General features: G+C 73.0%; 2 protein-coding genes across 2 annotated transcripts; one reads left to right on the top strand and one right to left on the bottom strand.

The window, feature by feature from the left end:
• Positions 1-2,468: 2,468 nt before the first annotated feature.
• Positions 2,469-3,359, top strand: AURANDRAFT_63328 (hypothetical protein; the record flags this gene model as incomplete). The annotated part of the gene is made up of 1 exon (XM_009037456.1): positions 2,469-3,359. One exon carries the CDS (start codon positions 2,469-2,471, stop codon positions 3,357-3,359), a length of 891 nt encoding a protein of 296 aa, XP_009035704.1.
• Positions 3,360-4,580: 1,221 nt separating this feature from the next.
• On the bottom strand, positions 4,581-12,889 carry AURANDRAFT_63327 (hypothetical protein; the record flags this gene model as incomplete). The annotated part of the gene is made up of 4 exons (XM_009037426.1): positions 4,581-5,453; positions 6,463-7,827; positions 8,566-9,303; positions 9,380-12,889. The coding sequence occupies 4 exons, from the start codon at positions 12,887-12,889 to the stop codon at positions 4,581-4,583; spliced, it is 6,486 nt and encodes a 2,161-aa protein (XP_009035674.1).
• Between the last annotated feature and the right edge of the window lie 644 nt (positions 12,890-13,533).

The following is a 13,533-nucleotide window of genomic DNA, read 5'->3' as shown; positions in this document are numbered from 1 at the left end:
GGCCGAGCCGAGTCGTCTCTGCGCCTCGGCGATTGTCTGCTGTTGCCCGGCAACATCGCCCTGGCATCCGATGACGGGGCATTTGCCGAGGCTGCCCGGCCTTATGCGGCCTCAGTAGGCAGAGACAGTCGAACAAGCGCAGAGGCCTCAGTAGGACACATCCTCCGCTCGACCAAGGGCAAAAACCATGGGCGCCACGCCGGCCGAGCAGACGAAGTCGCTCCTCGGCCGCGAGAAGCCCGTCGACGTGCAGCCCGGCTCGGTCTGGCTCTGGCTCGCCCTCCTCGTGGCGTCCGTCTTCCGCCAGTGGGCCTACAGCGTGTTGGCCTCCCTCTACGCGCTGAGCCCGTCGGACTACGACGACAAGACGTCCGTGCGCGGGGCGACGTCCCTGAGCAGCGACGAGTACGCCGGGATCGTCTACGCGTACACGATCGTCGCCGTGACGGCCATGGGCGCGTCGGGCGCGTGCACGACGCTCTTCGGCGCGCGGCGCACGGCCGTCGCGGGCCTGGGCCTCCAGGTCGCCGGCTGCGTGACCTGCGGGCTGAGCTACGGCGTCGTGCAGCTCGCGGCGGGCACGCTCGTGCTCTCGGGCGGCTTCGGCGTCTTCCTCACGCCCGCGTACTCGTTGGTCTTCGGCATCGAGCGGTCCGGCACGCGGCGCGTGCTCGCGACGACGACGGTGCAGGCCGCGGGCAACCTCGGCGCCGCCGCGGCGTCGCTGAGCATCGTCCTCGCGGAGTCCTTCGTCGGCTGGCGGGGGACGTACTTCGTCATCGCGGCGGGGCTCGCCGCGTCGGCGCTGCTCATGGTCGCGGCGCCGGACGGCGGGCCGCGGCCGCCGCCGACGCAGGCGAAGCCCGTGTCCGCCGTCTTCGGCGAGCTCCGGAGCGCCTTCGGCTGGATCGTCGAGGGGCGCCGCTTCTTCGGCGGCGCGCTCGCCGCGTCGATGGCCTGCGGCGTCGCGGGCACGCTGGAGGGCACGTGGATCGCGACCTACTTTCTGGACAATTACCCCTACTACTCGGACTTGTACTCGTACCTGACGGCCTTCGTGATCACCATCGGCATCGGCGTCGGGTTCTTGCTCGTCGCCGGCTACGTCGTCGACCGCGTCGTCGTCGCGGCGCCCTTCGGCGAGCCGACGCTGCTCGTCGTCCCCGCCATCGCGCTCTGCCTCGGCGCGCCCTGCAAGCTCGTCGCCGTGATCGTCAACGACGACTTCCCGCTCGCGTTCGTCGGGGAGGCGCTGGGCAAGGCCTTCGACGCGTTCAACGAGGCGCCGCTCTACGTCGCGCTGCAGCTCGCGTCGCCGAAGCGCCACCGGCCGACGGTCGTCGGGCTCTACCTGTTCCTCTACTGGGTCGGCGCCGCGTCGCTCGCGGAGATCGTCAACACGTGCCTCGGCCTGAACATGTACCAGGTGCTCTTCGTCGCGTGCTCGGCGCAGTTCGCGGGCGGCGTCTGCTACGGCCTCGTCGGGTGCCTGGAGTACCCCGACGCGCGCGTCCGCGCCGACGACGCGACGCACGCCGAGGGGGAGGACGTGGAGGAGGACGAGCCGGCGTAAGGTTTTCTTTCACGAGTGCCTCGGTTCGGGATCCTAGAAAGCGCGTCGTGAACAACAACACCGAAGCGCAGCTCCCGACGAAGACGAGTCGGAAGGACGTTTTTTATAACAGGGTGGTGCCCGGGAGCCTCGAGCGAACCGCCCCCGGGCGCGCCGTTTTTTTCGTGCTCAGAAGTCGGAGCTCGAGATCCAAACGCCGAGCGCGATGGTGAAGAGGAAGCCGACGCCGGACCAGAAGAGGATCGGGCCGTCGCCGCCGTCGAGCGTGACGCCGACGGTGTCGCCGATCATCTTCGCGTAGCGCCGCCGCGGGCCCGAGCACTGCGGGCATTTGAAGCCGAAGGTCTGCTCCTCGAAGTAGCGGCCGCCGAAGAGCTTCTTGTCGTAGACGTAGCCGCAGTCCGCGCAGACCCAGTCGCCGGCCCAGTACAGCTCCGCCTTCTCCGCCGCCGACAGCTTCTTCTGCGCGACGGGCGCCTCCTTCTGCCGGCCAAAGGCCTGGCGGCGCACGAGCACGCCGCGCTCCGTGCCCATGGCCTCGCGCCGCGCCTCCTTCCACGTTCGCGCCGTTCTGAAGGCCGTGCGCGTCGTGGGCGGGGCGAAGGCCTGGACGGCGGCGACGGCGCAGAGCGCGAGGGCGGCGCGCATCATTTTAATGAGTGGTGACGGGACTAACGGTGCGGCGACGGTGTGGCGTCGCTGGGCGTCGGTGTTGGCGTGTCGGGCGCGGCAAAGTTGTTGATGACGGCGTCCGTGGAGCTCTCGATCGGTGCCAGCACACACGATCGAGGCCACGCCGGGGGTCGGCGCCGGGCGCCAACATTGGCTCCGGCTGCCCCCCCAATTAAATTATTATTTACCCAATCGATGGACTAAGCTTTCGGCGCCAGAAGAGATGGACCAGCACGTCCTGCCGAAGATCGACGACGACGACGAGGCGCCGCCGTCGCGCATCGTCGACGACCTCGACGAGGAGGACTACGAGGACCCGCCGGCGTCGCCGCTCTTCACGATGACCTGCGGGCTGCTCCCGGCGTCCATGTGCGGCGGCTGCATGCCCGAGGACCTCGCGGAGCAGCAATCGGCCAACGCGCCCGTGGATCTGCCGGTGGCGCGCCGGGGGTCGACGACGCTCTCGCGGTCGCGGGGGCGGGTCGCGCGCGCGCTCGTCGTGGGGAGCAGCACGCGGAAGTCCGCCGTCGTCGCCGCGCTGCGCCTCGGCGCGGCGTCGGCCGCGCGGGGCGCGCGGTCGATCTCGCGGGCGACGTCGGTGAAGACGGACATCACGACGACGTCGGCGCGGACGCGGAGCGGTGCGGCCGCGCCGGTGGTCATCGTCAACTCCGTGCCCGCGCGCGACCTCGACTCGCCGCGCGCGACGTCCGAGTTCCACGCGTACCTCGAGCGCGCGTCCTGCGCCATCGTCGCCGTCGACTACGACCTGAACCCGCGCTGGTCCGACGACGCCGCGGAGTGGGTCGCGCTCGTCAAGGACGCGCGCGACATCCCGGTCGCGCTGCTGGTCTCGACGGACGACCACGTCGACGACGAGGACCCGCGCGTCGAGCAGCGCGTCGACGAGGCCTACGTCGCCGAGGACGCCGACGCGTTCTGCGCGCGCGCGGAGGTCGTCGGCTGGTACCGCCACCACCCGTCGGACCCGGAGCGCGACGAGACGCGCGCGTGCATGGCCGCGGTCCTCGGCCGCGCCGACGGCGACCGGGTCCGGACGACCGCGGCGGCGGCGACGGGCCCGGCGCTGTGCGCCGGCGAGAGCTGGCTCTAAGCGTCCGTTAGGCCACCGGGCAGGACCGGTCCGCGAGGAACGTGCCGCAGAGCAGGACGCCCTGGCTCCGCGCGGCGAGGATCGCGAGGTTGGCGACGAGGATGGGCAGGAGCGGCGTGCCGACGAGGATGTCGAGCGGGTCGCCCGGCGCGACGACCGCCGCGCGCAGGTCCTCGTCCGAGAGCGGCGCGAGCGCGGGAAAGTCCGCGCGGACCCGGGCCCAGTCGCCGAAGTCGTAGGTCGAGCCCATGGCCGCGCGCACCTCGCTCATGGCCTGCTTCGCCTCGCCCTCGAGCTTCTCGAGCTTCTGCGCGCTCAGCGGCGACGGAGGCCTCGGTCGGCGAGCGGGCGCGAAGGCCGCGGCGCTGGCTACGAAAAGCAGCAAAAAACGCATCGTCTTTGCAAGCTGTGGGCGGCGCGGCTGAGAGGCGGCGGTGCTGCTACGGGAGCGCGATCGGTTGTGGCTAGCGGCGCGGATGTGGAGGCGACGCTCTGCGAGAGCGCGAGCTGCACGAGGCTGGGGATCGCGGCGCGGAAGTGGAGGCGACGCTCTGCGAGAGCGCGAGCTGCACGAGGCTGGGGATCGCGGCGCGGATGTGGAGGCGACGCTCTGCGAGAGCGCGAGCTGCACGAGGCTGTGAATCCTCGAGGAGTTTGTTGCCCTCAATGTTGCATCAGTGCGCTCAAAGCTGCCCCGCGAGCTCGAGCTCTCGCAAGCATCGGAGAGCCGTGTCCTTCAGACGCATTCTTCGGGAGGGGGACATTTATTTTGCGTCAAGACAAGAGCGCCAAAAAAAAACACGCAGCAATGCCCGACGCCGCCCCCGTCGAGACGGGCCGCGTCGCTGCCCTCGTGCGGTCCTGGGAGTCGCGCAGCCCGGCCTCGACGGCGAAAAAGGCCTTCTTCTTCCCGCGGCGGCGCGGCGCGCCGGCGCGCTCCCGGCGGCGGCGGCCGAACTTCCCGCCCGAGCTCTTCGCGCTGCTCGTCCGGTTCCTGCCCCTGGAGCAGCGGCCCGTCGTGCACCGCGCCGCGCTCGCGTCGTACGTGGCGAAGAAGAACAACCGGCTGAACGCGACGCCCCTCCTCGTCGACATCTGGTGGCACGGCGGCACGTGCCTCGGGCGCTACTGCGTCTGCCGCGCCGTGAGCACCCGGGAGCGGCTCGACGCGTACCGCGAGGACAACCCCGGCCGCTACGCGTGCGAGCCCGCGGCGTAAATTTAGAAGGGCGAGCTCGGCGAGATGGACGCGCGGACGGACTCGGCGAAGGTGCCCGGCGAGGGCCGCGGGCCCTTCTGGCTCAGGCGCGCGGGCGAGAGGAAGTCGCCCGCGACCTTGGCCGGCGAGCCCCGCCCGAGGTTGTCCGCGGGCCCGTCGAGGTGGTCCACGACGGCCGTGACGCAGTCCGCCGTCTCGTCGACGGTGATGTCGTCGGAGGCCACGTACCACCCGACGAAGGGCAGCTCGCTCGCGGCGCCGAGGGCCGCGGCCTGCGCCTCGACGGTCCGCCGCGCGTCCGGCACGCTCGTCGCGCCGGCGGCGGGCGGGAAGTTGACGAGGTCCACGAGCAGGGCCACGGGCACGCGCGCGCTGTCCGCGAGCCGCTCGACCCAGCGCTTCGCGTCCCGGGGCCACCGCTCGTCGCCCGCGTCGACGACGATGAGCGCGCAGCTCGCGCGCTGCAGGTAGGCCTCGAAGTCCGAGTTGCAGCGGGGCCGGTCGAGGTCCCGCGACGGCACGTCGTTGAAGATGAGCATGGACTTGTTGCCGCCGAGGGACGCGCGCTTCACGGGCGCGAAGCGGCTCCCGACGGACGTCGCGCGACTCGCGCGCGACGCGTGCGACCCGCCCGCGCGGAGCGCGTCGATGACGCGCTGCTTCTCGGACGACGAGCCGACGACGAGGATGCGCAGGGCGCCCCGGGACCGGCCCGGCGGCGCCGCCTTCGCCGGCGACGGCGGCGGCGAGTCCACGGCCACGAGGGGCGACGCCGTGCACCAGCTCGAATTGAGGATGGGGCCCCCGAAGCAGAAGCAGGCGTTCTGCGCCTCGTCGTCGTCCTGGTCGTCCTCGCCGAAGCTCGACAGCGACCCCTCGTGCGAGTCCGCGTGGGGTCGGGCGAGGTGGGCGGCCATTTGGCAGTTCGAGTGGGGTGCGGCGGGCCCGCTCGGGTGGGGGCCGGCAGTTCGAGTGGGCAAGATGAGTGGGCAGCCTTTCAAGAGCCCAGCCGAAGCTGCGCTGCTGAAGTCGTACTTTCCTGAACGTTGGCCCTGGGTCCTCCAAACGTCGACGACGCCGCACCGCCCTCGCGCGCCTGCAGCGCGCAGATTCGCGGGGGTCGACGCGGCCGCCTCGTCGACGCGTCGCGCCGTCGACGCCAGCGTCGCATCGCGCCGCGCCGCGAACGCATCGCCGTCGGGACCGTCGCGCGCCGCGCCGCAAACGCACGCAGAAGTCATGTCCGCCGTCGCCATGCTCCAGACGCACCTCACGAAGGTCAAATTGGAGCACGCGGAGAAAGAGGCCGCGCTCGTGCTCCGCCTGCGCAAGGCCGAGGCCGAGAGCGCGTCGCTCCGCGGCGAGCTCGAGGCGGCGGCCGACGAGCTCCAGCTCTGCTGGGCGCACGTGGACCAGCTGAAGCTGGAGAACTCGACGAAGTGGCACGTCGAGGAGCGCGACGACTGGCGCGCGCTCGTGACGTCCGTCCAGGCCGACCGCACGCGGCTCCAGCGGGCGAACGCGGCGCTCCGCGAGGAGGTGCGGCGCGCGGGCGGCGTCGTGCCCGGCGACCTCGACGACGCGTCCGACGGCGACGACCGGCCGCCGCCGCCGCCGCCGCCGTCGTCGCCGCCGCCGCCGGGCCTGGGCGCGGGCGCGTCGCGGCCGTCCTTCGCCGTCACGGCGACGCCGCGGCGGCGGAAGATCAGCCTGCCGAAGCCCCGCCGATGGGCTTCGCCTGGGTCCGCTTCCGCCGTCGGCCTCTTCGCCTGGGTCCGCTTCGGCCGGAAGCGGCGGCGGTCCTACTCCGCGAACCCCATCCTCGCCGTGTAGTAACCGCTCGCCCCTGGAAAGAACCGACTAGCCGCGCACGTCTTAGCGCACGTCGCCGGGGAGCTCGAGGAGCGCGAGGCATACGCCGAGGGCGCCCGCGCCGGCGCCGAGGCCGAGCTGGGCCTCGTAGGCGCAGCGCGACGACGGCAACAGCGCGAAGCCGCCGCAGTAGCCCGCGGACTGGACGAACTTGTAGAAGGCGACGCTCCGCGCGAGGTCCGCCTCGGCGCCGTAGAGCGCGCCGAGCGCCCAGTAGCAGTAGGTCTGGATCGTCGCGTCCGCGAAGCCCCAGAGCGCCGCGACGGCCGTCGTCGCGAGCCAGCACGCCGCGGACGCGTCGAAGCCCACGGCGACGGGGTCGTCGTCGGCCCGCTCCGCCGCGAGGGCCTCGAGCCAGGCGGCGACGCCGTAGGCCCCGGCCGCGGCCGCGGCGAAGATCGCCAACACCCGTTTCGCGTTCGCGCGCGGCGACCGCGAAACGTCGTCGAGGAGCCGCCCCGCGAGCACGGCGCCGACCATCTCCATGGAATAGAAACAAGCCAGCTCGAGGCCCGCGACGCGCTCCCGGAAGAAGCGGTCCACGAAGCCGTCCAATTGGTAGGGCGCGGCGAAGCCCGTGTACCAGAAGAGCGGCGCGAGCGTGAGCGCGCGGCGCGTCGTGAAGAGCGCGAGCGTCGCCCGCGCCTCCACGAGCGCCGCGGCGCAGAAGGCGGGCTTCGGGACATGGTCCGCCGCCGCGTCGTCCTTGTCGCCCAGCAGCGGCTCCTCGCCCTTCGGCGGCGGCGCGAGGAGCGTCGCCGCGGACGCGCCGAGGACGATGAAGAGCGTGAAGAGCGCGTAGAGCGGCGCGTCGCCGCCGCTCGAGCTCGTGGAGAAGTAGGCGAAGGTCACGAGGCCGCCGGCGACCGCGGACGCGTTGAAGAGGCACCAGAAGACGGAGAAGAGGCGGCCGGCGTCCGCGCGGTCGTCCGCGGCGGCGATGGCGAGGTAGATCTGGCCCTGGGCCGTCCAGAGGAGCGCCGCCGCGACGCCGTTGAGCGCGCCGGCGGCGACGACGACGCCCGACGCCCAGGCCGCGTCGCCCGACGCCGCGTACGCGAACGCCGCGACCGACAGGGACGCGTAGCCCGCGGCGCCGGCGACGAGCGACGGCTTGGCGCCGTAGAAGTTGACGACGCAGGGCGCGAAGAAGCAGCCCACGGTGAAGGCCGCGTAGAGCGCCACGAGCGTGTCCGAGGCCAGCGTCGCGCCGAAGAGGTCCGACGCGAAGCCCTGCTCCATGTAGTAGGACGCGAAGATGAGGAAAAAGACGAGGCCGAGGACTATCATCTGGCCCAGCGGCGACGCCATCTCCGGCAGGGCGTCCATCGCGACGGCTAGGCCGCGTCGGGGCAGCCCATCATCATCATCGTCATTCTAATCAGGCCGGTGCTGATGTGACCGCTGAGCTGAAGCTGAAGGATTTCCAGCACTGAAAAAAACGCGATCGCAGCAGCTGCCCGTCGTCGACGGCAGTGCGCGCCTGGTTCAGTTGCGGAAGTGCTGGAAGACACGCATCGCCGCACTCATTGCTGCCACGAGTCCGCCGCGCGCCGTCGCCGGCCATGGCGGCGCAGCGCATCCGCGACGCGTCCGCCGCTGCGCAGCAGCCCCCGCTCATGTCCGTGTCGAGGCCCGGAGGGCTGCACGGCCACCTGCGCGTGCGCGCCGACGAGGAGGTGCTCAAGGACTTCCCCAACTGGCGCATCGAGCTCACGCTGACCGTCGACAAAAAAGTCGAGGGCACGGTCCTCCGCGAGGACTTTGGGCGGTCCACGGGTTTCGTCGCGGTGAAGAACTACGTCCTGCAGGGCGACGCGCCGCCGCTGCACGTGAGCGCGGGCAACGACAACGACGGCACGGAGGAGTTCGACATCGACGTCAAACCCGTGCTCCACGGCAAGGAGCAGGTCGTCGTCGCGCAGATGCCGTCGTCGGGCCTGACGATCTGGGTCGAGTTCTTCGGCACCGACGAGATGCTAGTCGTCTAGCCTAGATCGCGGCGAGGGCCGCCGCGGCGTCCGGCGTCGGCGCGTGGGCCGCGAGCGCGGCCGCGACGGCCCGGGCGACGCCGCGGCACCGCGCGCGCGCGACGCGGCCGTCGTCCGCGAGGACCGCGCGGAGGCCGCGCGCGGCCGTCGCGTGGGCGGCGCCGTCCCCCCGCAGGACGTCCTGGAGGAAGCCGTAGAACACGCCGAAGGCGGGCACGTGGTGCGCCGAGTCCGCGTGCGCCGCGGACCGCGGCGCGTGGAGGAGCCGCGGCACGGAGCCGCACCGGCCGCAGTCGAAGGCGTCGTGGGCGCAGTGGTCCGTGCGATAATTGAATTCGCAGGGCAGCCGCGCGACGTCCAGCGACGCGTTGCCCGCGGCGACGTTGAAGACGGACTGGTCGCCGAGGGAGAGCGCGCGCTCGCCGCCCGACCGGTCGAGGTCCAGGAGCGCCTCGACGAGGCGCGCCTCGTAGCCGACGGCCCGCGCGCGCGTGAAATTCAGCGCGACGACGCCCGTGTTCGCGCCGTCGTCGGCGAAGGCCCGCGGCGTCTCGCGTTCCTCGTGGTCGTAGAAGTGGTCCGTCGACGAGCAGCCCGCCTCGAGGTCGCCGTGCTCCGCGGCGGCGGCCGCGACGGCGCCGGACGCGGCGAGCGCGCCGACGGCGTCGACCCAGACGCGCTGCGGGTCGTCGAGGAAGAGCACGTCCGTGTCGACGTAGACCGCGGCGCCCAAGCCGGCCGTGTCGTTCTTCGCGAGGAGCGACGGCAGAAAGAGCTTCACGACGGCGCAGGGCTTGAAGAGGGCGACGAACCTCTCGGGCGCGGGGAATTTGCGCGTCCACTCGTAGAAGTCGAGCGTGACCTACCAAGCATGACGGTGACGATTTTTCATCGTTTTCCCGGTCCAAATCTCTCGAAAATCGTCACGGCCACAGGACGCTGAGCGTGACGACGAGATGGTTGTAGCTGCCGAACCGTTTTTGGGCGAGGTCGACGACGGCCGGCACGCCCGCGGCGAAGTGCTCCGCGGCGGCCTGGTTGCAGAGCACGTGGAAGCGGAGCTTGCAGATTTGGGGCGGCCCCGGCGGCGCCGCGAGCACGGCGGAGGCGATGACGGCGAGCGCCTCGCGCGCGCGGCGGCCGTCGCCGGGCGCCGCGCACGCGACGAGCGCGTAGTCGCAGTAGCCGGCGTCGTTGCCCGCGGCGGCGAAGACCGCGTCCGCGTCCGCCGCGGGGGGTGTCGAGATGTTCCGCCGCGTGTCGCGCCGCGGCGGCGCTGCGACGTCCGGCACGTCTAGTCGTCGAAAGCCGCCGAAGCCGACCCAGTTCGGGCCGACGGATCGCTCGCACGCGCCGAGCGCCATGACGGGGTCGCCGGCCGCGTCGCTCGCGGCGAAGTCGACGCATTTGAAGTGGCGGATCGTCGGCTGTTCGGGCGGCTTGGACCGGGAGTCGGAGAGGTAGAAGCGGCCGCCCGGCGACTGGTGCGGCCAGGGGACCGGCCCGTCGAAGACGCCGGGCACGACGAGCCGCGAGCGCTGGCGGTGCCGCAGGAACGTCGCCATGGCGGCGTAGTCCGTTTCATTGAGCGACCGCAGCTTCCAGAGGTCGGCGTAGAAGACGTCGCAGGTGCCGCGGAGCGCGTCGAGGCTCGGCGCCGCGAGCGCGGCCTCCGCGTTGAGCGTCACCGCCTTGAGGAAGCGGTGCGGGAGCAGGTGCGCGAGGCGCTCGAGCACGAGCAGCTCCTCGCGCGTCGACGACTCGCCGGGCACGGCGAGGATGACGATCTCCAGGTGGGGCCGCGTCGCCGCGAGCCAGTAGGACGCGGGCGACAGGACGCGCGCCCCGAGGTGGCAGAGCCGCCGCGGGTTGCCCAGGACCGCGTCGAGCTCGTAGAGGCGCTTGACGAGGGCCTCGTTTGGTTGCGGCGGCCGCGGGCGGGCGTGGGGCTTGGGCGCGGCGAGGAGGTCGCCCGCGCAGGACGCGAGCGCCGTACTCCTCGAGAACGCGCCGCTCCGGCCGCGCGCGACCGCGTGGAGGACGCAGGCGACCTCGCCCGGCGCGCCCAGGCCGCTGAGGACGCCGCGGCAGGGCGCGTGCGTCGACACGTTCTGCGACACGCACAACGCGTCCCAGCGCTGGCACGCGGCGACGTGGCGCGCCGCCACGGTCGCCGCGGTCTCGCCCGACGACGCGGCTCGAAAGGGCGGCGACGCGACGAAGCGCTGGAGCGCGGCCTCGGCCGTGAAGTCGCGCCAGAGGGGGTCGTCGGCCAGGATCTCGACGGCGTCGCCGCGCGCGTTCGCGAGGCAGGGCACGAGCGCCGCGGCGACGGCGCGATGCGGCCGCCGCTCGCCGACGACGTAGCGCTCGCCGAAGGCGTTGGCGACGCGGCCGGCCTGCCAGGCCATGGCCGTGGAGCCGTAGCGGCCCGACGGGCAGACGACGGCCGCGGCGACGTCGGCCGGCGGCGCGCCGGCCGGCGGCGGCGCGGCGCAGTCGCGCGCCTCCGCGGCGGCCCGGAAACCGTCGCCGAAGCCGTCGCCGAGGAGCCAGAAGGCGTCGAAGTGGGCGACGCGCGCCGCGACGGCGCGCCGCTGGTCCGCCGTCGCGCCGCCGCCGCCCGTCGCGACGAAGCGCCGCCGCTCGCGCGCGTCGTGGCCCCAGAACGGGTCCGGCCGCCGCGCAAAGGCCTCGACGCTCGCGCACTCAAAGGGCACGCGCGTCGCCGGGGCGTCGCGGCGCCAGGCCGCCTCGAGCGCCGCGCACTTGAGCGCCGCGGCCACGGGCGCGTCGACGAAAAAGTAGTCGCGCGTCTCGCGCGCGGTCGAGAACGCGAGCTGGCCGCTGCCGCCGCCGAGCTCGACGACGCGCTCGCCGCTCGTGGCGGCGCCGAGGGCCGCGGACGCGCCGCGAAACGCCGCGAGGCGCGTCGCCGCGAGCAGCGCGTCCACCGTCGTCGTCGCGTTCGGGCAGACGAAGGGCCCGCCGATCGCGGAGTCGTCCGCGGCCGCGGCCGCGGGCAGCGCGCCCTCGAGCGCGGCGCCGAGGTCGCACTGGGCGTCGACGCGCCGGAAGGGCGACTCGTCGACGCCGCGGAAGACGGCGACGGGCGCCGCCTCGCGGGCGAGCCGTCGCGAATACGCGTCGTCGGACGGCGCCGCGAGGAGCGCCCGCAACTTGGCCTCGTGGAGCGACTCCGTCGCGGGCTTCGGCCCGTCGGCGCCGTCCCGGAGGTGGTGGCTCGGCGCGAAGACGGCGACAACGGCGGGCTGGGACGTGGACCGGCCGTTGCCGCGGCGCCGGTGCCAGAGCGCCGGCTTGAGCGCGAGGACGTCGCCGACGCGCGCGTCCGCGGCGACGGTCGCGCCCGGCGGCGGCGCCCCCGCCGTCGCCGACGCGTCGGTCCGTGGGAAGCGCGGCGCGGCGCCGTGCGCTCGGGCGTGGGACCCGGGCCGGAGGTCCCACGCGGCGCCGTCGGCGAGCGGCGCGACGACGTACTCGACGGCCAGATCCGCCGCGAAGTCGTAGCCCCAGGGCTGCGTCGCGTTGCCGGGCGCGTCGACGTAGACGGCGACGAGCGACACGGCGTCGCCCGCGCCGCGGTGCGGAAGCAGCGTCGCCGCGAGCGCGGACAGGCCCGCGTCCGCGAGAGCCTCGTCGAGCTCGCCCATGCCGTAGGCGCAGGGCCGCGGCGCGGGCCAGACGCTCGGCCACAGCGAACAGACCACGGCGTCGCGCGACGTCGACTCGCGGGCGAAGCGCAGGGCCGACAGCGCGTCGCCGTCGAGCGCGCCGCGCCAGATTTGGGCGCCGTCGGTTTCGTAGTCCAGCGCGTCCGCGTCGCCGTCGAGCGTCGCGCTCGCCTCGACCATCGCCGCGGCGCAGGCGTCGAGGACGCGTGTGACGACGGTCACATCAACGACGCCCTCGGCGACGGCGGCGTCCGCGTCCGCGGGCGGCGGCGCCGCGCCGTCCGGGCCGACGGCGAACGTCTCCGCGACGCCGTCGCGCCGCGTCCGCGCGAGGACGCCGCCGCCGTCGTTCGCGAAGAGGGCGACCTCGCTGCGCGTCGGGAGCAGGTAGGACGCGGAGAAGACGACGGGCGTCGTCGCGTTGGCCTCGTCGACGTCGAACGCGCCGGAGACGTCGAGAGGCCGGCCGTCGGGTCCCCGCGCGTGGCAGGCGCACGTGACGCGCCGCACGGCGCCGCGCGCGGCGACGAGCGCCGACGCGACGGCCTCGCGGCCGAGGTCGGCGAGGACGTCGGTGGCCGCGTCCGACGGCGCGTGCGCTTTCGCTTCGATCTTGGCCGGGCGCTCGCCGGGATGCGTCCGCCGGAACTCGGCCAGCGCCAGGCTGCGCAGCACCGCGTGCGACGACGGCGGTTCAGTGGACGCGGTTGCAAACCACAGCGCTGCAGCGAGCAACGCGTGTGGGCTGCGCATGGTCGCGAGATGCGCTAGCCCATCAGCGGCAGCCCCTCCGAGAGGAAAGATCAGGGAAGTTGAGCGGCAAGAAAAAGCGGGCAGCTTCGATGGCAAAGCATTTCTTGCTCCTAGCGCTCATAACAGCAGCGCGCATCTGTCCATCGAACTCCTGCACCTCCCACGCGGACTGCGATGGCTTGAATGACATCAATGGCTACTGCCGCGAGTACAGCTCGTCCAACTTCTGCCGCCACTGTGGCGGCTGCCGCTACGACGGTGCGCCCTGGCCGGCCGACGCTTTGGGCGGATGTCCGTCCAAGTGCGACGCGCTCCCGCCGCTCTACGCGAACGGCACGGTCGGCTTCTTCAACGCGGCGCCCTACGCCGTCGACGTTTCCGTCGGTTTGTCGTACGAGGCGTCGTGCGATCTGACCGACGAGGCGACGACTTTAATTATCGCCGGGGCTGCGCCGTTGTCGTGGTCTTTCAATCGCAGCGCCGCGTGGCGCGCCGACGACCGCTACGGCGACACGAACTACTACTGCGCGCGCGGCGAAGGCAACGCGACGACGTACGCCTGGCACCCGGAGCTCGTCTTCCTCGTGGCGAGCGCGCCGGACGGCGACCTCGTGCTCCGGCGAGTCCTTCGGGGACGTCCGCGC

This window comes from Aureococcus anophagefferens (assembly GCF_000186865.1).
Source record: "Aureococcus anophagefferens unplaced genomic scaffold AURANscaffold_6, whole genome shotgun sequence".
Lineage (NCBI taxonomy): Eukaryota > Pelagophyceae > Pelagomonadales > Pelagomonadaceae > Aureococcus > Aureococcus anophagefferens.
Note: the sequence above shows the minus strand (reverse complement) of the source record. Positions and strands in the feature narration are given on the sequence as shown.